This window comes from Lepidochelys olivacea, assembly GCF_965140295.1.
Source record: "Lepidochelys olivacea isolate rLepOli2 genome assembly, chromosome: 7".
Taxonomy (NCBI): domain Eukaryota; kingdom Metazoa; phylum Chordata; order Testudines; family Cheloniidae; genus Lepidochelys; species Lepidochelys olivacea.
In genome coordinates, this window is record NC_140417.1 from 11,639,269 (window position 1) to 11,661,844 (window position 22,576).

At 40.8% G+C, this 22,576-nt stretch overlaps 1 protein-coding gene across 2 annotated transcripts in view; it reads right to left on the reverse strand.

The window, feature by feature from the left end:
• PDZRN3 (PDZ domain containing ring finger 3) overlaps positions 1-22,576 on the reverse strand; it is a 200,622-nt gene that overhangs the window by 14,923 nt on the left and 163,123 nt on the right. For both annotated transcript variants that reach the window (XM_084633681.1, XM_084633682.1), the window contains 2 exons: positions 7,093-7,346; positions 3,575-3,662 (listed from right to left, as the gene is read on the reverse strand). In XM_084633681.1, coding sequence (XP_084489807.1) covers positions 3,575-3,662; positions 7,093-7,346 — 342 coding nt within the window. The remainder of the gene's footprint in view (positions 1-3,574; positions 3,663-7,092; positions 7,347-22,576) is intronic.

Consider the following 22,576-nt stretch of genomic DNA (forward strand, 5'->3'; position numbering starts at 1 on the left):
CAAAGGTCGGTCCTGGGGCCGGTTTTGTTCAATATCTTCATTAATGATCTGGAGGATGGTGTGGATTGCATCCTCAGCAAGTTTGTGGATGATACTAAACTGGGAGGAGTGGTAGATACGCTGGAGGGTACGGATAGGATACAGAGGGACCTAGACAAATTGGAGGATTGGGCCAAAAGAAATCTGATGAGGTTCAACAAGGACAAGTGCAGAGTCCTGCACTTAGGACGGAAGAATCCAATTCACCACTACAGACTAGGGACCAAATGGCTAGGCAGCAGTTCTGCAGAGAAGGACCTAGGTGTTACAGTGGATGAGAAGCTGGATATGAGTCAACAGTGTGCCCTTGTTGCCAAGAAGGCCAGTGGCATTTTGGGGTGTATAAGTAGGGGCATTGCCAGCAGATCGAGGGACGTGATCATTCCCCTCTATTTGACATTGGTGAGGCCTCATCTGGAATACGGTGTCCAGTTTTGGGCCCCACACTACAAGAAGGATGTGGAGAAATTGGAGAGAGTCCAGCGAAGGGCAACAAAAATGGACACTAATGGAGGGATACCTCAATGGTTTGAGCATTGGCCTGCTAAACGCAGGGTTGTGAGTTCAATCCTTGAGGAGGCCATTTAGGGATTAGGGGCAAAAACAGGGGATTGGTCTGAGCAGAGGGTTGGACTAGATGACCTCCTGAGGTCCCTTCCAACCCTGATATTCTATGATTCTACGGGGGGGTCAGATTGCTGCGTGCAACTAAAGACCCATTTCAGGCTTTGAAGAGTGGATTTCAGTCATCAAAGTATCTATCACCAATGTTAAGATATTGGGGGAGGGGGTACACCAGGATAGAGCTTTGTGAGAGGATGGGTATCAGAGACACATGCCTCTTCATGCTGTGGAACATCCTGCCAGAGTGGTTCTTGCCTAGCATGAATTGTGCATAATAGGCTCGACTGGAAGAACTTGGAAGAGTCAAAGGGCTTCTGTTGTGTTCCCCCTTCCCTCACATGATATGCTTTGTCTCAAACTGAAATGTAACTTGGAAGAATTCTTCTCAATCCCTATACTTGAGAATAAGACACACATCCTGCTTGGACAAACAGAAAAGTTGGAAAGGGAAATAACATAGTAAACATTGAGAGAACAAGTGCACATACCCTCAGTTCAGAATTTTCTCCTTTATAGTCCAAAGGAATTAACATACTGAGGGAAACTTCTATAGTGGCTGTCTGGCAGCTGGGCTGACTTGGCTGAATAAACATTTAATCCATGACATCCCAGGGAAATCCTGCAGTGATATATTGCTTCTCTTTGAACCTGAAATTAATTCTGTCTGGGTCTCTTTGCAAAGTTGAATGTATTTGCTAACTTAAAATGAAATATTAATTCCATATTTTTTCAGTCAGATCCTTGTGTAAGAACTGTTAAAGAAATCATTTTGTTTATTTACATTTACCGAATTGAACACATAATAGTTAAATTTGAATCATGAATCAATTTTGGGTACACAATTTTGGTGTCTTTTTTTAATGATTCCAGCATAAACTATACCCTATGGACATTTACAGAAGAATGTTGCAACCTGTGTGTTTCACTGGTTTGACCTTGTTTACTTGTTACAAGTTAATAACTAGACAGTTATAGCTCATAAAAGTTTAGACAAGTTTATTTCAAATGTGATTGAAATTCAGAGCACATTTTATAGACATAAAAGCCCACAAGGGTGACTAGATGGTTTTCTTGCTTTAGACATTCCCACTACAGGCAATGAAACAAGTGCCTTTGTGGTCTGTTAAAGCACATCTATCAATAGGCAAACAAAAAAGCAACTAGCTAGTCAAGTCTTTGTTATAGTACTTTGACTCTTCCATTGATCTTAGTCTCCAAGATTTGAACAAGAATCTTTAGTGGTTTTTAAGAAATCCCATTAGGCCACAGAGATGTTTCTAATGTTCAGCTGCTTGTGTTACTGAGCTGATCACCTTTTGCCACCAAGTACTATATCAATGTCAAAATTATTAATGTTGGGATTTAAGCCACGTTAACAACTGGCTACTGAAGTGCACATGTTTAAACAATTTTCAGCTCAACTGGTTGATCTTCTAATGGAAGCAATATGATTTATCCACAATATTAGATTTCTTAAGACACTATTTTGAAAAGACAGTAGCAGAAAATGATAATGTGCTCAACATTTTCCCTTTAAATTGAAATCCATATTGTATAAAAGATACTGTACAAAGAGACATAAAAACAGAAACGTCGACAGCTGCTGCTGAGATCACTCATCCCTTGATTCTTGTCTGATTTCTATTTGAATTTTTATACGGAAACCAATTACAGCCAGACCTGTAGAATTTAGTCATCTTGTAAATTTGTAGGTGAGCAACTTCATGCTCATGGGGTGAGATTCTCAAAAAGTGCTGTCAAACTCTGCTTCCATTGAATTCAATGGTAAAACTTGCACTGATTTAAATAGTCGCAGAGCTAAGTGAGCACTGATCTCTTTGGAAAGTGAAGTGTTAGCAGGACTGAGATGTAAGAAATCAGTGGTGCACACAAACTGAATGTAACCTTTTGTGTTACATCAGCATATGGGCAACTAAGCATATATTAACCAGCTTAGACTTCAGTGACAAAGACAGATGCATTAGTCAGTGGCTACAGAAATATTAGAACCTTTATGACCAGTGTAAATGTAGAAGTAAAAATAATAACTTCAGTGAAGCTACTCATGAGCATAATGTTAGACACATGCTTAGGTACCTTGCTGAATCATGCCCCACATGTTTAAATTACACTCTCAGTGGCAGGAGAGTTGGTAGTAATGTAATGAAATTCATAAAGGGAAAATTGAAAAATAAGCTTTCGGTTGGGACATGCAAGATTTTCACAATGGAAGTGTTGGAAGTTCCATTGCTTTAAGACATTTTAAAATTGACTGGATACAACAGAAATTTTGCATTAGCAGGAAGAGGGATTTAGATGCGCTCAGATGTCTGTTCTGCTTTTAATGTCTATGATTCTGTACATCTACTGCTGTAACTTTTCAGTTATGAGAGAGGAAAAACAGCTTCGGAATTTGAGATATTTTCTTTGATCTCCTCTTACAATTTTAAAATAGCTTTACATGATTAAGACTAGCAATCTTTGTTTCCAATCCCATGGATATTTAGAAAACAAGTAATACTACTGAAACGCTGAAGTGTAAAAATAATCTATTATGAATTTGTGGTACATGTTCCACCTACCAAATCATATTGTTTTTTGCATGTAATAAATATGTAATTTCATATGGCCAGATCCTCAGGTACTGTACATCAGTATAGTTCCAAAGGAACAATGTCAGTTTACACCAGCTGAGGATCTAGCTCATCATTACACGACATAGTTGTATAAGCTTTAATGTTTACTACCTATGGAGTAACTGGAGAGAAATATGCTTATGCATAATTGTTAAAAATGTCTTTTGACATTATACATGTGTAATTGTAGTTAAATGCTAAATAAGAAGACCATGACACATGACAATATATAAAACGTTTTGAATTTTACATTTTTGTGAATAGTTATTAAATACCTCTAATTCTAACTCGTCTCTGTCCATTTCTTGATGAATGCTTCCCATGTAGTCATTTGGGTCATAGTATTCATGCACCGATGAATGACTGGAATAACAAAGTATGTTTTAGGATATCATGCCCTGTGCTAATTAGCATATTGATCCATCTCAGTCTCATGGCAGGTCATCACTAACATGACAGACTTACAATCAGACAAACAAGTATGGGGTAGAGTGCACTGTTTATAATAATAAATACACCAAATGAAAACTACACGAATATAAAACCTGCAGTGCACCTTAAACATGATGAATACAAAGACGGAAGTAAAAGACCCCGAAAATGTTTTATAATTGTAAATTTAAAATTTGTGACCTTTCCCTCCCAAATGCAAAGCCAATCCCATAAACCAAAAAGGAGTTGCTGAGGTGAGAAGGGGGCTGCATGATGGACTGGTAAAACTAGGATGAAATTGTACGATAAATGAAACTATCACTCTGCTGATAGATTGGCAGAATGTCACATGCATAAGATGATTCTTCAGAATTTCTGAATGAAAACCTGGGGCTGCAAAAGTGCTACGGTTTTCAGAAAAGATCTTATAGCGCACATATACTTCACATCTGAGTAGCACCTTTCATCAAAGAATGTCCAAGTGCTTTGGATATATTAAGATATGCAATATTTCTGAGGGGTGCAGTTATATAGATGGGGATATGGAGGCACAAAGAGGTTTAAGTAACTTGCCAAAGAGGTCAGAGTGAATCTAGCTGAAAAGGGATTAGAAGCATGCAGTTTGAGGAAAAGATGTAATATATATGAGATTATGGAGATCAGAACTTTGACAACTTTGCACAAGAATAGCTGGAGTGTGAAAGGTTAGCACAAAGGCAGAGATCAACTGGATACAGCCAAGAATACCGGAGGCTCTCACAGTTTTGCAAATGCAGTTTGGCTCTTGCTTGCAACACCCCTACTGTTTCTTCTCCTGGTTTCTGCTAAGCAGACACTTCCAATTGTTCTCAGCTGTGTGATTACTGCTGTTTTGTGATATGGACAAATGTTCTTCAGGGAGTATGATGAGACTTCTAGGCTTGTTTTTATTTATAAACTGAGTTGGATTGCAGCCCATGTATGCAGAGGTGAAACTACCTTTGTCATCTTAGTTAATATTTGTACTTTTCTTTGAAGATGTAAAATGCTATCAAATTGCTAAGTATTATTATAATCATTATTTGGTCCTCAGTTATTGAGGATTAAAACAATAGGCTATTAGTGATTGGCAATTGAAACACAATGGGGTGTGTTTAATGGTTAGCAATTTAAACACACTCCACCCTCTTTAAATTGCCAATCATTATTGGCACGTTGTTTTTAAATTCCAGCTCCCCTCAGACAGCTGCACTATTCGCACTTTGGGGATTTTCAGCAGTATAATGCTTTGGTGATCGCCAATGAATATGAAGCACCTTTATTTACTTCTAAGATTGAAGTGAACTCCATTTGATTCCTTGTTAACTAGATGCACGTTTCTATGTAAGTGAGAGGCCATTTAAAAGCAGTATCTGCTATTTTGCTGATGTCGGGGTTGTTCTTCAAGGGTCACACTGATTTCAGTGGACATGGAAACAGGCAGCAAGAGACGTTAAATATAAAGGATCATTTTTACACTTCTTGTACCCAGGAAAAAAAAGCATGAAAACCATTTGCATCTGCAAAACTCTTCATTTGCATGCACAGTTGGGTTAGTGGGGTATTTAAGTGCCTCTTTGCAGGAACAAGCCCTTTTACGTCTGAATATGAGTTTTGCATGCACAGTTGTTCAGCTGCGGCTCAAAACCAGGCCACTGATGATGTCCAGAGTTCTAATCAATATCTCATGTGTGAGTGGCAGAGTTAGGATCAATCTTACTGATGGGCCTGCTGTTATGCAGGCATGTTGTAACCTAAATGACTTCTCTCATGAATTCCTCTTCTTTACCACGTTTATGGTGTAGTTGTTGCATTACAGTGCTTGCCTAGCAGCTGGGAATTCAGGCAGAGGTCTCCTCAGAGACTGCAATGGCATTACCATCAACCCCCGGGTATATTTCTATGGAACGTAACGTAACTTAGCTAAGAAGAAGAAGAGCATCCCCTCCAGAATGCTCTAAACTTCACTGCCAGTTGACTGTCAGAGAGCCTGAAAACTAGCCCTCAACGCAGCACTAAAATGTGGGCTGGGAACAGGGAGGCAAGGCAGTGACTTCTTAATTGAACCCCCCCTTTCAAATAGTTAATAGAAAAAAATGCCCAACAATGAAACATTCGGAACACCATGCACTTATGGACACGCAACCAATTTCTGGCTCAGTTTGTGCATGCTCACATGCCGCAAAACCCACAAGGAGCAGTACAGCATTGATGTCCATTCCTGCTCTAGGTTTCTCCTTTACAGGAACCCTCTGAAAGGAGTCTGGGAGGGCACAATGGGATTTTTTCTTATGTTTACGCTCACAGCCTGCCTGGTCTTATACTAGGAACTTATGTTGGTAAAACTACATCGCTCAGGGGGTGTGGAAAATCCGTAGTTATTCCGACCTAACCCCTGGTGCAGACAGCACTATGTAGACAGGAGGGCTTCTGTCGACGTAGCTACCTCCTCTTTGGGAGGCGGAGTACTTATATCAACAGGAGAAGCTCTTCCGTTGGCGTCGGTAGCACCTTCACTAATTGCTACAGCAACGCAGCTGTGCTGCTGCCACGCTTTAAGTGTAGACAAGCCCTAAGTTTGCTGTTCATATCTCTCCACGGACTCCTACACTGTATAGCCAGAATAAAGGGTGCACATTAACACTGCTTTGTACAATATACGTGCACTCATTTAAAGGAAGTTACAGCCGCATGCTATGAACTAACTAGAATTTGGTCCATAATGCACAACAGTTGACATCTTTAGAAGCTTTTGTATCTTCAATGCCTCACCAGAGGCAAATGTGGATTGAGTGGTGACAATTAGCATGGATTCTATGGGGAACTGTTTCCCCTTCAAACAATGTGTGTGGGGTGGGGTGCATGTGTGTCTGAAAGTAATTATAGTTTTTTATTTGTAAGTACAAAAGCATCGAACTACCATTAACAATAATTACATTTTGATTCTAAAACATCCTTGATAGCACTGGTAAGTAATTTCAGTCCTAAAATATAATTTATGTGAGTAACATTGCTTCAGGGTTATAATAAAGTAATTAATACACCGGAACAGAATGCAGCTGCTCTTAGCAGTATGCAATTTATGGCAGCCATAAAAAATAAAGTTAAAACATAAGCAACCCAAAGAGGTAGTGAGGGGAATTACAAGCAACATTAGCCTTTTCCTTTAAAACAACTACAAACAAAAATGATTTATAGGGCCTGATTGTGAACTCAGTGGGACTACTCATGTGAGTAACTGCTCATCCGTGTGTGTGAAGGGTTAAAAATCTTGTCCTTAATGTGGTTCTTAGGTTAAGAAACACAGTGGTTTTCTAGTGCTTTACAAAAAACTGTTACTTACTCCTCAGGTAAGAGGTATGGATCTAGTACTGAGACTGGTGGAGGAGGGGATCCCATCCTGGTTAGAGCCATGATGTGTTCAAAGGTTATATCGGTCTGGGTGCCCATATCTACCAGATGAGACTCATGAGAAGGACTGAAGATCTTAGCGCGTGGGGTTCTCCTCAGGACCTGTACAACGATGGGCTCTTTGGCTGTTTTGAATGCTTCCACTGCCTGGTCATGTGTTGCTTTCGATAAATCTTTTCCATTTACCTGTGGAAAGAGTGAATGGGAAACCATTAGAAGAGAACAGGAGATAATACTTCCACCCTTTGTTTGCTTATTCATGTAAAATGCCCATGAACAGTCAGAAGTGAAAAGTCTGCTCTCCAACTTCATGCCTCATCTTTAAAAAAAAAAATTAAAAAATTGTCCAGCAGCTTAGATACCATGGTGAGAGTTGCTGTGCAAAACCCTGAAATACAGAAGTGATAGGCTCTTAGGGTCAGGGACTTGTCTAAACAATGTGGCTTACTTAACTGCCTGGGACCTTCAGAGCACTATGTACATGATAATTAGTAAAGGTAAAACAAGAGCTAGAGGATTAAGGGGACAGATAATGCAGGTTATGGAGCCTTTCCCCTCAAGGGAGGAAGGATGGTCTTTTGGTAAAGGCACTGTACTGAAATTCAGCAGATGTGGGTTCAATTCCTGGTTGTGCTATAAACTATTTGTGTGTCCTTGGGCACATCACTTCGGAGCCAGATTTTCAAAAGTGCATAGCCTATTGGCTGATAAACTCTTAAAAAAAAATCTGACCCTAGTGTGTCAGCCTCACTGAGTGTCTGGCCTCAGTTCTGTGTCTGTAATAGGGAACATGTGACTACCTAGTAAGGTAGGTCACCAGCTTCAATTTGGATTAAGCTGACAGTGGCCAAAAGGGGCACTCACTGGATGGCTATTCAGTGATCCATGTGAAATGTTCCCAGTTATTTATCTGTAGTAGACAGGCACCAACAGCTCATCATAATTGGCTCCCAAATGGTAGGCAAACCTTGGGGATCAAGGGGCAAACAGTATGAAGAAGTTTGCAAAGCCACTGGCCAGGTTTTACTAGTTTTATTTCTCTAGTGGAGAGGACTTCCTTTCCCTCTACTTCCCATCTGGCACCTTTCAGAACTCTACATTCACTTTAACTTTGAAATGCTAGAAGAGTGGTGGTGGTTGATGCCTTCATTCACTGTGTGATCTGCCTGAGACAGATCACACAATAAATGAAAACATCAACCACTGCCACTCACAGTGTTGCCAACTCTCGTGAGTTTATTGTGGGTCTCATAATATTTGGTGGTTTTCTTAAAGCTGCTGGAAGCAAGAAATTATATGAGAATCTCAGCATCCATTTAAAAACACAATGCAAGTTTCTACCCCTCATGGCTGCATAGAAAAGCTTGGCAATGTGAAGCGAGTGTAGCCTAAAGACCCAGAAACCAGGAAACAAAGACAAGGAACTGCAAAGTTCTATCCATTATTAAAGTTGTTATTTTAAGCCAATCTCAAGATATTTGGGGGCCTGAGTCTTAACTTTTGAATGCTTGGAGCTGGGCCCTTGTTGTTCATTGTGTGTACACATGAAGTGCTATGAGCAGCGCTGCATAAATAACCATCCGTATGTGTGACTTTCTCTTTCCTTTCACCATACACAAGCATTTTGTAAATGTTGACATTTACCTTTCACATGCCTCTCTGCCTATAACACAAATATGAGTTCATGACAGTTTCCAAACGAAGAAGCCGAGCACCCTGAGCTCAGTTGGCCAGAGGGTGTGGCATAGAATGCTACTCATGTGGACAAGAAGCACAGCCACACCATTCCCATCATCAGACAACTCCACTGCCTCCCTCCCTCCCTAATTTACGGACTCTGTTCACAACTGTCCTCGATAGATTTTCTCCAACTCTCCTCTCTCTTTTTAATCCTGCCCCCTAAGGGTGACCTTGTAAACTGGAGTAATAGTAATAGGATGAAATTTAATAGTGAAAAGTACAAGGTCATGCATTTAGGGATTAATAACAAGAATTTTTGTTATAAATTGGGAACTCATCAGTTGGAAGTAACAGAGGAGGAGAAGGACTTTGGAGTACTGGTTGATCACAGGTGGCTATGAGCCGCCAATGTGATATGGCTGTGAAAAAAGCTAATGCGGTCTTGGGATGCATCAGGTGAGGTATTTCCAATAGAGATAAGGAGGTGTTAGTGCCGTTATACAAGGCACTGGTGAGACCTCACCTGGAATACTGTGTGCAGTTCTGGTCTCCCATTTTAAGATGGATGAATTCAAACTGGAACAGATACAGAGAAGGGCTACTAGGATGATCCGAGGAATGGAAAACCTGTCTTACGAAAGGAGACTCAAAGAGCTTGGCTTGTTTAGCCTAACCAAAAGAAGGCTGAGGGGAAACATGACTGCTCTCTAAGTATATCAGAGGGATAAATTCCAGGGAGGGAGAGGAATTATTTAAGCTCAGTACCAATGTGCATACAAGAACAAACGGATATAAACTGGCAATCAGGAAGTTTAGACTTGAAATTAGACAAAAGTTTGTAACCATCAGAGGAGTGAAGTTCTGGAACAGCCTTCCTAGGGGAGCAGTGCGGGCAAAAGACATATCTGGCTTCAAGACTAAGCTTGATAAGTTTATGGAGGGGATGGTATGATGGGATAGCGTAATTTTGGCAATTAATTGATCTTTGATTATGTGTGGTAAATATGCCCAATGGGATGTTAGATGGAGTGGGATCTGAGTTACTACAGAGAATTCTTTCCTGGGTGTCTGGCTGGTGAGTCTTGCCCACATGGTCAGGGTTTAGCTGATCGCCATATTTGGGGTTGGGAAGGAATTTTCCTCCAGGGCAGATTGGCAGAGGCCCTGGGGGTTTTTCACCTTCCTCTGCAGCGTGGGGCACGGGTCACTTGCTGAAGGATTCTCTACACCTTGAAGTCTTTAAAGTACGCTTCAATAGCTCAGACATAGGTTAGGGGTTTATTACAGGAGTGGGTGGGTGAGATTCTGTGGCCTGCGTTGTGCAGGAGGTGAGACTAGACAATCATGATGGTCCCTTCTGACCTTAAAATCTATGACTCTCTGTCTCTTTATGTTGTTGGTACAAAAGTGGTCTTCACTGCAGCCTGGGAATATCTTCCTGTTTTTCTCTACTATTTTGGGCTACAGTTTGCATTAAAGACTCTGTGGAAAATGTTGTAATTATAGTTATTTTCATTCACCAGGTAGCAACAGGTCCCATATTCTACTTTTTATTTCAGCTGTAAGATTTCACTAGGTTAATCGTTTGAGCAAGACACAAACTGGCGCCCTGTTTACTTCTTACAGATTAGAGATCCCTCAGTGCTTGTCCACGCAGAACAAGATATTGATTCTTCCGGCTATTTTTTCAAGTTTCTTTCAAAATCATTTAACCATATTACTGTATTACAAAACTATTGGGACAAGACCTCTGAATAAGCAATTTTGCATCAGTATCTTGTAAATAGCTTTTCAGATAAAACATTGTAATGGTGCCCTAACATTGTAATAAAGACAAAGGGTGTGTCTACACTGCACTCAGAGGATTTGTAGACATACCTGAGCCAGCTGGGATCTAGCTAGCTTGAATAACAATATCAGTGGAGCTGTGGCAGCATGGACTATTCAAGCACATCCAGGACCATGGGTGTGTTCTTGAATGGCTTCCCATGCTGCCGTGACTTCATCGCTTATTGCTGTTCAAGCTAACTATACCAAAGCTAGTTTGGGTATGTTTACATGCGCTGCAGTCGCACCTCCGGTTACGGAGCACGCATACCCTAAGATACCACTGTAAAGATGGGTAGAGAGATTAGATGAGCACTGAAAGAGTTCCTGGACTCCCTATCCCAGTGAGAGCCAATTTTAAAAATAGAATTTCTGAGCATGGAGTCTATTCTAAAAATCTTCCATCCCAATGCACTTCATTTTTTTAGATCCCCTCGATTGATGAATACTCACCTTACAGAAAGAACTTTATTGCTAATTGACCATTCACATTTTTACACCTAAATCCTTTGAAAGAGCTAGTCTGAAATGTTGGGAGCATCATACTGTAATTTAACAGCTCTGCTCAGACCAAAATTAGCTTTTCTGTGAACCCTCTGAATTGCTGCAGTGGCATATCTCTCATGGGTTTATCTCTCATATTGACTGACAAGCTCTTCTACAAAATTTGGGACTTCTTGCGATTCAGCAGCCAAACGTTCCATGAGGAATGACCACGACCAACCTACTTCACAACCCTTCCAGTCAATGTGTGTGTGTGTGTGAGAATTCTATCTTGAACAGCTATTACTTTACTCCAAAACAGTCCCATTGAAGCAAATGTATTACTTATAGATAAGGCTATGATTTTTTCACAGAGGTCACGGAAGTCATGGACCCCCAGAGCTCTTGGCCGCTGTGGGCCGGAGCTCCTGGGTGATGGGGGGAGGGGGCGCAGGCAGCTCCGGAGCGCTCGGCCGCTATGGATGGGCATTGGGGTAACCCCGGAGCTCCTAGGCGGTGGGGTACCCTTGGAGCTCCCTGCCATCATGGCTGGTGTGGGACCCCCCCCAGAGTTCCAAGCCCCCACAGGTGGTGGGGGCCCCCGGAGCTCCGAGCAGACCCCGCAGATGCCTAGCCACTGCTGGCAGTGTGGGGACTCTGCAGTGGAGCTCCTTATTTTGTCATCGATATTTTTAGTAAAAGTCACAGACAGGTCATGGGCTTCTGTGAATTTTTCTTTATTGCCCATGATCTGTCCATTACTTTTACTAAAAATATCCGTGACAAAATCTTAGCCTTACTTATAGAGTAAGGTGCAACTCCACGTGACAATGATATCTGGGTTTGGCTTGTAGTTAACATATTGCCTATGGCAAAAAGCAATAAAGAGCAGGTTAATGTCAGTGCATAGACCTGCTCCTTTTGAGTTACCTTGTGCACATACTGATTACACTGTCATCTTAGGGTCATCATGGAGAAACTGGGAAAGGTGATGACTCCAGATTTTTGATCAGCCAGTTGAGAATGGGAGCATTTGTTATGTGCAAGCATTACATTTGCATTACACTAACAGTTGCACTGACTGCAATTGCTCAAAGTAATGAACAACATGTAAAGTTTGGCCTGGTCAAATTAAACTCGTCCAACTGAGCAGATTACTTTTAAAATAATTTGTACAGCTGTAATATTAAGTCCAATGTAATATTTTCTGTTTAAAGAGGAACTGCTGATTAGGTTCCTGCTTTTATTATTTACTATAAATTAAATGTTGCAGATGTTTATTGTGTAAAGCCTACAATTGATTTTTTAAATAATTTGTGTACAATTAAGGTAATTAAACAATCAATTAATACCAACCCCAAGTTATATCGAGTATTTCATTTTACAGCTCTGGCCTGAAATCATTGTTAGGCAGGCAAACTTTACATGATCCACTTTCCACAACTTAATGTTATAAAAGCTAGTAAAACTGTCCAACTAGTGCTAGCTGGATCAATCATTCTGTGATCAGTTTTCTCGCAAGTAATATAGCTAATTTTTTTATGTTAAAATGTTCGCTAGAGGCTTTGCATTTCTAGTTTGCTGCATAACTTATTTCAACAAAACATAAGGTCAGTTTCCTCACCTGAATCTTAACTCTTTGTACTCTCACAAATAATTACTAGGGAGATAAGTAAGACATCATAACGTTTGACATCAGGTGGAGAACAGGCAGTAGGACTGGATCAAAGATCTTTGAAAAAAATACCTATTTTAATTGTAGTTACAGCAGAACAACTTCCAACTGCAGCATCTTGCTAAATGTTCTACAGGGTGACTGTGGGTAAAAATTAAATGAAGAAGGGTTGCATAACAGAGCAGCAAGATGTCCAATCCGATGCAGGGGGTATTTGTAAGAAAAGCCAGATAAAGCAGGGAAGATAAATAAAGCAGGGTTCAATAAGGATAAGTGCAGGGTCCTGCACTTAGGACGGAAGAACCCAATGCACAGCTACAGACTAGGGCCCGAATGGCTAGGCAGCAGTTCTGCGGAAAAGGACCTAGGGGTGACAGTGGACGAGAAGCTGGATATGAGTCAGCAGTGTGCCTTTGTTGCCAAGAAGGCCAATGGCATTTTGGGATGTATAAGTAGGGGCATAGCGAGCAGATCGAGGGACGTGATCGTTCCCCTCTATTCGACATTGGTGAGGCCTCATCTGGAGTACTGTGTCCAGTTTTGGGCCCCACACTTCAAGAAGGATGTGGATAAATTGGAGAGAGTCCAGCGAAGGGCAACAAAAATGATTAGGGGACTGGAACACATGAGTTATGAGGAGAGGCTGAGGGAGCTGGGATTGTTTAGCCTGCAGAAGAGAAGAATGAGGGGGGATTTGATAGCTGCTTTCAACTATCTGAAAGGGGGTTCCAAAGAGGATGGCTCTAGACTGTTCTCAATGGTAGCAGATGACAGAACAAGAAGTAATGGTCTCAAGTTGCAGTGGGGGAGGTTTAGATTGGATATTAGGAAAAACTTTTTCACTAAGAGGGTGGTGAAACACTGGAATGCGTTACCTAGGGAGGTGGTAGAATCTCCTTCCTTAGAGGTTTTTAAGGTCAGGCTTGACAAAGTGCTGGCTGGGATGATTTAGTTGGGGATTGGTCCTGCTTTGAGCAGGGGGTTGGACTAGATGACCTTCTGGGGTCCCTTCCAACCCTGATATTCTATGATTCTAAGATTTGCTGATGGAAAGATTTTCCTGTCAGAATGATTCATCCCAGATTCTGGAATCTATAACTTCCAGCTGCCAAGTTTCTTTACACAGCTGGCTCACAAATCAGAATGAGACAAAACAACCCCCCGCAAACAACAATAACAAAACCCAACCCAAAGGCTGACGTTTACAAAGCTTACCAGGGGATTTAGAGACACAGTTCCCATTTAAGTTGAGGCTTGAGTATGTAAATCACCTCATCAGATTTGAAAATCACAGCCAAGTGTTACAGAGAAAAAGGACGGCACAGTGCACAATACTTTGGCTAATGAATGATTTAGAAGTGGACTGTCTCTGACATATATATTTTTGATGTTAGTAGTTTGATAAGGTTCTAATGACTATAACAAAATAGAAGATGTAATTAAATGTATTGTTTTTATGACACTTCAAAAAATTCAATTGGTTCAATGCAAAAACAGGGTTGGGATTTTGGTCTTTGGAAATGGGTAGTTCCAGGAAAGATGCGATTTATGGTGACACACAGGTAATTTATACTACGTAGGTAATTCTGCGGCTAGTAACTTCTCAACCTACCCATCTGTCTGTCCTCCTAAGTAATCAATGGATGTGTAACTGGTTCATCAATCAAGGAGAAAGCCTTGTTAGATGTCTTCTTTTCACTGTGAAACCTCTTTAAAGATATGAGATTAATCATTGTGGTTACTTGGTGTATATATATAGATAGATAGATTAGATATGGATAGAGATAGACATGTCCTATTCACACATGTGGTGTCAACATCTGTATTTTTAAAAATATGCTTCTCTTCTTAAGTAGGCGTAAATACATTTCAAAACTTAAAAATACCTTTATTGATGAACATGCTGTTTGGGGTCCCGGACCAGACTCTATTCTTAGTTGCTCTGGGTTGACATTAGTTTAACTGTACTGATTGTCAGGGAGTTATTTCAGATTTACACTAGTGTTGCTGAGATCAGAATCTGATTCCATATCCTTCAAATGAGGGCCCACAGAATGCTGCTATTTGGGAATGAAGTGCTGAAAAGAGCAGAATGGTTATTTCCCCTAGGAAGCCAATAAACTTCAGTTAGGAAGTATGGATAAGATCAATGGGGTAATGTAAATCACTGGTCAGTGTGTGTTACATGTTCCCATCTGTGCCTGATCCACAGAGGATGTGAGTTTGTTAAACTCACTGTTACAGAAGCTGGTTCTTTAGCTCAAAGTGCAGAGAGAATCATTCTCTTAGCTCTGAACATCACTAGTTTGACTCTCAGAGTTGGCCAAGACTGTAGCCATGGCAGTAGGATATCTGGCTCGATAGTTCAGTAGAAGAGCTGTGTTAACAGGAAATCTGCCTATGGTGTGAGTGTGTGCAGCTTTGCTGATATCAATTGGAGTCCTATCTTTGGAATGATGGGACAATATGGATAAAGTGATTTATAGTAACTAGTCTCTGTGGAGCCACGCATCCCAGTATCTATGTGTAACAGATACATTCAAGACATCTTGTTTTCCTCTTGTCTATTAGGATGTAAACTCTATATGTCTTTAACTAGCAAATTACAAACAAATGTGTAGTAGAAGTCTTTAAAGACGGTTTTCTTGTGAAATGTGATTACAGTGGTGATTCAGTAAATACTTTGTAAATAATTCTGGTGTGCTAGTTGACATTTCCTCCTTCTTTTATTGTGGAATAAAACTAAAATCAATGGAAACATAAATTTAAAATGTGGTTTAACTCTACGATAGTAATAAGGGGCCATATTATATTATTGATTTGAAGCAAACCTCTTCATTAATTTCAACAGGAAGCTCTTAAAAACTGAAGGGACCATATGGACGATTTTCTAGAAAATTTATTTGAAAAAAGAAGATGGTGTGGGCCCAATTTGCAAATGTGGGCACTCAAAGAGGACATCCAAACACTCAGACGTTTGAACACTCAGGCTGGCACTTAGTGACTAAACTTACCACTTCAGTGCCTACGGGCTGATTTGAGAACCCAAGTACAAGATTTGAACATCCTGGGCCAGTTCTTTGATCCACACTAAATCTTCTTTGCATTATTCCAGTGATGCAATACACCCCTAAAGCCAGTATAGCCAGCCATGGGATCAACACTCCACTGTAGATTTTGGCTCGGGCAGAGTCATTAAGGGCTGGAGGCATGGCTGAACCCTGGTGATCCAGACCTTTGGCCCCTCTGCCCCAGCTGCAGCCAAAGATTGTGGCCTATAAATTTGTATAAATCTTTCCTGACGACACTTATTGCAGGAACAGGAATTAATTCAGGGAAATCTTATGGTCTGTATCATACAGGAGATCAGACAATTTGGTCACAGTGGTCTCTGGCAGCCTTTTAGTTGATGAACTATGCAAGCTGCAGTTGCTGCTTTTTAATCCTCAATATTGGGGCTGTTTTGTGTCTATCAGAATCTGACAAGCAGTTGAACCAGGCTATTGTAGATACTCATCTCTTGCCCAGTCTGGTTAATTCAGTTATCTGTGAGAGAGCACAGTAGTATCCTTTCACATTAACATTATTTCAGTTCTATTTGCTTTTTCAACTGGGGGAAAAATTTGCTCCTAGGTTGAAAATCTTGTTTGCCAAGGTTTGGCCTAAAACCTAAGCTTAAACCTGAAACAAGGGATTGTAATAAAAATGCTGACCCAACCTTCACTGTAGACCAGTGGTCCCCAAACTGGAAGACACGGAGCAATGTTCGGGCGGGGCCCAGGCCAGCCCCCATGGGGGGTAGGAAGGCAGCGCCTCCCGCTCTGCTCCACCCCCAGCCCAGCTGTGGCCCCAGCTGCAGGTCCACTCTGCCCCCTGCTCTGCACCCAGGCCAGCTCTGCCCTCGCTCCCTCTCTGCCCCTAGCCCTAGCTCCTGCCTCATCCCCAGTTCTGCCCCCGGCTCTGCTGCTGAGCCAACTGTGCACTAACGGGGCGGAGGGGGGCATGGACAGATTCCATGATTGGTGGTGGGGGCGTGACAGGAAAAGTTTTGGCCCCACTGTTCTAGACACTAATCCACACAGGCAAATTGCATTGTGTTAGACAATGACCTTGAGGACTCATGTTCACTGGCACAATGTTAAACACAACTGAGCACGCAGCGGAGACAGACGATTGTCTTTAACATTTCATTAGTTAAAGTTGTGTTCTAACGGGATGCAGTTTCCAGTGGAGGGGAACGAAAAGGGCAGTGCTGCAATAGAGGCACCTAGGATTAACTGTGAATTTTCAAAACTTTCTTCAACAACTGCTTCAAGACACCGTTTTTTCCTCATTACGGATCTACCGCGGTACGTGAGGTGCAAGGCTTCTATTATTTATTATTTGTAGCCCCACAGCACCTAGGAGCTCTAGTTGTGGCCCTAGTCCCCTTTACAGTAAGTGCTGTACAAGCACAGAACAAAAAAAAAGAGTCCCTGCCCCAAAGAACTTTCAGTCTAAGGGGCAAGCTTTCATTATTCTAACAGAGTCCTTAACTGATCTGCTTAGAAAGAACTGCAGGTCAAGCCTATGGGAATATAATACGGTTAGCTAGAGACACTGGTGCAGGTAGAGTTTCAAATCTGAACAGTATGGCACATTGATATCTAGTTCAAGATCGGCATATCGGGGTATTTTCAGGTACTCTTAAAAATTGTTTAAAAAAACTGCTTGTTCTTCATATAATGAAAATTGCCAAACTCAGATCTGCAGATGGCTAGCTCAACCATTTGCTCAAGCTTTCTTCTGTCGGAGGGTAGCAGCTGTTGATATTTTATTCCTATGATTCCTAGCACTGTAAACAAAGATCACAAAATGTTTGAGAGGAACGTATTTGCACTGATATCAAGAGCTTGCTTTTTGGTTTCCATACAAAATTAATGCTCGCAGCTAAGCTTACGTCCTTCCTAAACTACATCAGATAACAATACCGCATTTGTATTGATCTAATCTGAATGGAAAACATGAGTCACAATAGACAAATGTCTCTATTTCCAATTATTGTAAAGGTGGTAAACAGATTTGTTAGGCTACAGTTTAAATAAGACGAATATAACTACATTTACTTTCTGCTGTATAAACATACATTTTACTTGTAGTGTTTGTAAACTGTATGCAGCAAAATTCTTATTTATAAATGGGTACATCTGAAATAACGTGGAAGAAAATCCATATAAACAAATGCTTTATTAGCTGGCCAACGTTTACAAATATGCATAATTTCTTAAGACACTTACTTGCCATGTAACAGAGATAAAAGGACCTTTTCATGGCAAAAAGATGGATAGATTAGCTTGACTAAAACATGCAATTGCTTAAATTCTGGATTCTTTTTTGTACTTTATGTACTGGAAATATATTCAGTATGGAGACTGCTACAATTAAATTATTAGGAAAAGTAGGCCCCGATGAAATCTATGATGGAGCTAGACCAGTGGTTCCCAAACTTGTTCCGCCGCTTGTGCAGGGAAAGCCCCTGGCGGGCCGCGCCGGTTTGTTTACGTGCCGCGTCCGCGGGTTCAGCCGATCACGGCTCCCACTGGCCGCGGTTCGCTGCTCCAGGCCAATGGGAGCTGCTGGAAGTGGCGTGGCCAAGGGATGTACTGGCTGCCGCTTCCTGCAGCCCACATTGGCCTGGAGCAGCGAACTGCAGCCACTGGGAGCCGCGATCGGCTGAACCCACGGACGCAGCAGGTAAACAAACCAGCCCAGCCTGCCAGGGGCTTTCCCTGCACAAGCGGCGAAACAAGTTTGGGAACCACTGAGCTAGACAATATGAATAGTAACATGAGACAGAGAGACATATCATTATGTGAAACTTGAATGTAGAACACACACTAAACTAGAACTGTAGTAGGGTGACTAAGTAACAAGGAAAAGTTTGTATTTTTTCACAGAATTTTCAAATATTGTCCAATATAATTAAGTTACAGTATACACTGTTCTGTTGGATTTATGATCGTATGCTATAAAGCAGTGGTGGACAACCTGCAGCCCATCAGGGTAATCTGATTGTAGGCCACGAGACATTTTGCTGACTTCACTGTCTGCTGGCACGGCTCCCCACAGCTCCCACTGGCCACCCGGGGTCTTCCCGGCCACTGGGAGCTGTGGGGGGCCGTACCTGCAGATGGTCAACGTCAGAAAATTGTCTCATGGCCCAAAATCAGATTACCTTGATGTGCCGCAGGTTATCCACCACTGCTATAAAGGGAAAGAAGTAAGGCTACTTTGTAAAGACAAAATGAAATTCGTAAATATTCAAGGTACAATCATTTAGAGGAAGTCTACTTTTCTTTTCTTTTTAAAAGGGTTGGTGGTAGTTTGGGCCTGTTCCAACACCTATTGAAATCAAAGGGATTCATTCCATTGACTTCAGTGGGCCTTGGTTCAGGTCCTGACTGAGACAAATAGATACATACAATAAGGAAAAAACAAGGCAAGATGTTATGAAGGAAAGTGAGCCATTCGCATGCAATAGACATGGGCAGAGTCTGACAATGGGAAACCAAGGAAGGGATATGAAATGACACAATAGTCCATTATGTGAGACATGATATATGTTTTTAGTCCAGAAAAGGGAAGAAAGATGATAAAATAAGGAGAAAAAAAAAGGGAGGCCAAGACACAAATCCAGATGGAAAGTCCCTTGAACCAAGTGAGTGGAAATGACGTGTTAAACTGACATCTCAGTCATATGGCTTTCATTAATTTTTATTCCCAAGAAATAAAGAGTAAAGGAAATAGAAGTTAATAAAAGGAAAAGATGACAGTATGCTATTATAGGCTGGGAACATACCCAAATGTTGTGGAGCAGAAGCTGAACTATAGTATAGCGCATTGGGCATCAGATGATGCTTCTAGAAAATAGACTAAGCAAGGCAGGGAATGTGAACTTGAATTGGTATAATATGATGATTTGTGAAGATATTTATGATGCCTATTAAAAAGGTGGCAGGACTTGGGTAGCACAAGAGAGAGAAGGAAATAACAGTGTCCACCCTGTCTCAGTATGGCCTTGGTAGGTCCCAAATGGTTCCAAATCTACTGTCCACTGAAGCTTTGGCTTGTTTCAGTGGTGGATGGACAGAAGATGAGGCAAAATGGATGGGTTTGACACAAAACAAAGAGAAAAGAAGGAGTCTGATACAAAGGAGGGGAAACTGGGGAAGATGTTGGTAGCTTTAATAATTTGTAAAGAATTTGCAACGTGTAGGACAGAGCTTCCATCATGATTAACACATTTAAAATCACCTTCACCCAACAAGGACACTCCACCAGAAAAGTATATTGCATTAAGGAACAAGCCACCCAAATCTCCAAGAAAACCTGCTTCAATACAGATTCCCCCCACCAACTGTACACTCCTTGTTGTCATCTACCACTCAACACTGGAACCTATATTGGCTATCATCAAACAATTACAACTGAGACCACTTAAAATGAAGTGGGCAGTTAACACCTCTGCAGTCATGGGACAAAAAAAGGGGGGTTAGTGGATTACAAATTACATAAACCCAGTGTATTAAATCTAGCAGAGTTATGAATTTAAGTTCCCAGTCTCATCTTTCGAAGATGATGTTCAGGTTTCCTTTGAGTTTGAGGATTGAGAGGTCAGATATGGAGTGATCATTCTGTGAAAAGTGTTCATCCACAGGTGATATGGTATTTTTGTCTTTTATCATTTTTCTGTGTGAGTTCATCCAAGAGTGTCTCGTTTCACCCACAGAGGAGTTGTTGGGCCATCTCATGCACTAGATGGAGGTACACAAGGTGTTGTGTAGTGCCCATGGATCTTGAAAGGTGTGTTGTGGGGGGTATTGATCATTGTAGCAGTGGAGATATGTCTGCAGGTTTTGCATCTGTTTTTTCTGACAGGTTCTGGTGTTGAATTGAGTTGGTGTGTCCTGGTCTGTGAGGAGCTTGCTTCTGATTATAAGCTTGGCAAGGCTGGGGGATTGTTTGAAGGCCAGAAAAGGGGGTTCTGGAAAGATTTCTGTCAGAATGTGGTCTCCATCAAATATCATGCAACATGTGTTAACCAATTATAATCTGTTCCACCTTGTATTTAGCTGTGATTACTCTGTTTACCTTTTCCAGATCTGAAGAAGAGCTCTGTGCAGCTCAAAAATGTGTCTCTTCCACCAACAGAAGTTGGTCCAACAAAAGCTATTATCTCACCCACCTTGTCTCTCTCATCACTGAGATATACATACATGGACAGATCCTCGCCTGGTGAAAACTGGTGTAACTCCAATGAAGTCAATATAGTTACTCTAATTTTCACCAGCTGCGGATCTCGGCCATAATTCTTACAGAAGTTGTCAATGAGAGGTGCACTCAGTATCAAGATGGTAGAAGATGGCTCTAATTTGTTGTAAAACAACTTCTGAGAGGGAAGAATTTTTAGTATAATATACAATATTATTATTGATTAATTTGCCAATAGCCATTGTGTAAGAATTTAAATTATTAGATAAATGTAACCGTGTAAAAACCCTCTGTGTGTTTAGCTTTTCTGGCCAAGGAGAGAGGGATAACTGGCAGCCACTTAGGTAATGTTGGGAACTTTTATCAGGGTCTTGAGGGTACATTACAGTGCGTCACCCATTTTGGTAAGAGGAATTTGCACTATGCATAGATGTGGCCATTAGTGTTAGTGAATTACAAAAATATTGAGAAGCAGAGCATGTTTCTGAGCATAAATGTTTCTTGATTAGTATTTTAATACTTCTTTTATATCTAGTATTTATTAGTTGCAAAGTTAGTTTTTGGCTATAGACTAAACAAAACATCAAAAGACAAGTGAAAAATACTATATTGTTTCAGCTACAGTAAAATCTGTAATGTATGGAAAGAAAATGTTTATTTTCCCAGCTGTTTGTCAGATTGGGTTGGTTTTACATTAGTTTAATGTCATGAATAGTAAACATTTGTCTACGTTATATGGCTTGTTGGTTGTTCTATAATTCACAAATGTCACAGAGGAAAACTTTTTTGCTTAAGAATGAGTAAGAAGCTTTTCTTTGTAGAAAACCATGCAAATCCTTGGGAAACGCACTACAGAAATGCTAGTTCTTTTAGACTAGCGATGTCTGTATCTCATTTAAAACACTCTTTATGGTCTGATACACTTCTTTAGCAAGTTCTTAAGAAGCCTGCATTTTAAGAAAAAGCAGCACAACTTTAGATGTTATAGAAAGTGGAACAGCAAAAAAGCCTATTTCTAAACCTCCTTCTCCTCAAGCATTGGAGAAAGAAGGTTCAAAATGTAGGTTAATTCTTCTTGCAGCTCAGTCTAATCCTCCTTTTATTTCACTCGTATGGACCGACTTTCTCTTTTTAAAAAAGAAGAATCATATTGTTTCATAATAGACTGTTTCCATGTGCGTGCATTTCCCTTTTTCCCTGTGAGCCACTCATAACAAAAAAGTTAAGACTAAAGGAAAGTTCTTTACTTAAGACAGAATCCATTTGTTCTCTAAAATATTTAGCTTCCAAAAGGAAAATCTTGGGAGTAAGTTTAACTCTGTTGATATTTCGATGTGTTAATTAGTAACAATACAGCATAAGTACTGTCATAGCATATTGGAAATACACCTTTTGGTGGTATTCTCAGGCTCAGGATTGGTGTCACACTGCTCAAATGGGAGTTTTACCATTGACTTCAATGCTCAGTGCTTTTCAAACGATTGATCCTCAGACCTTTTGT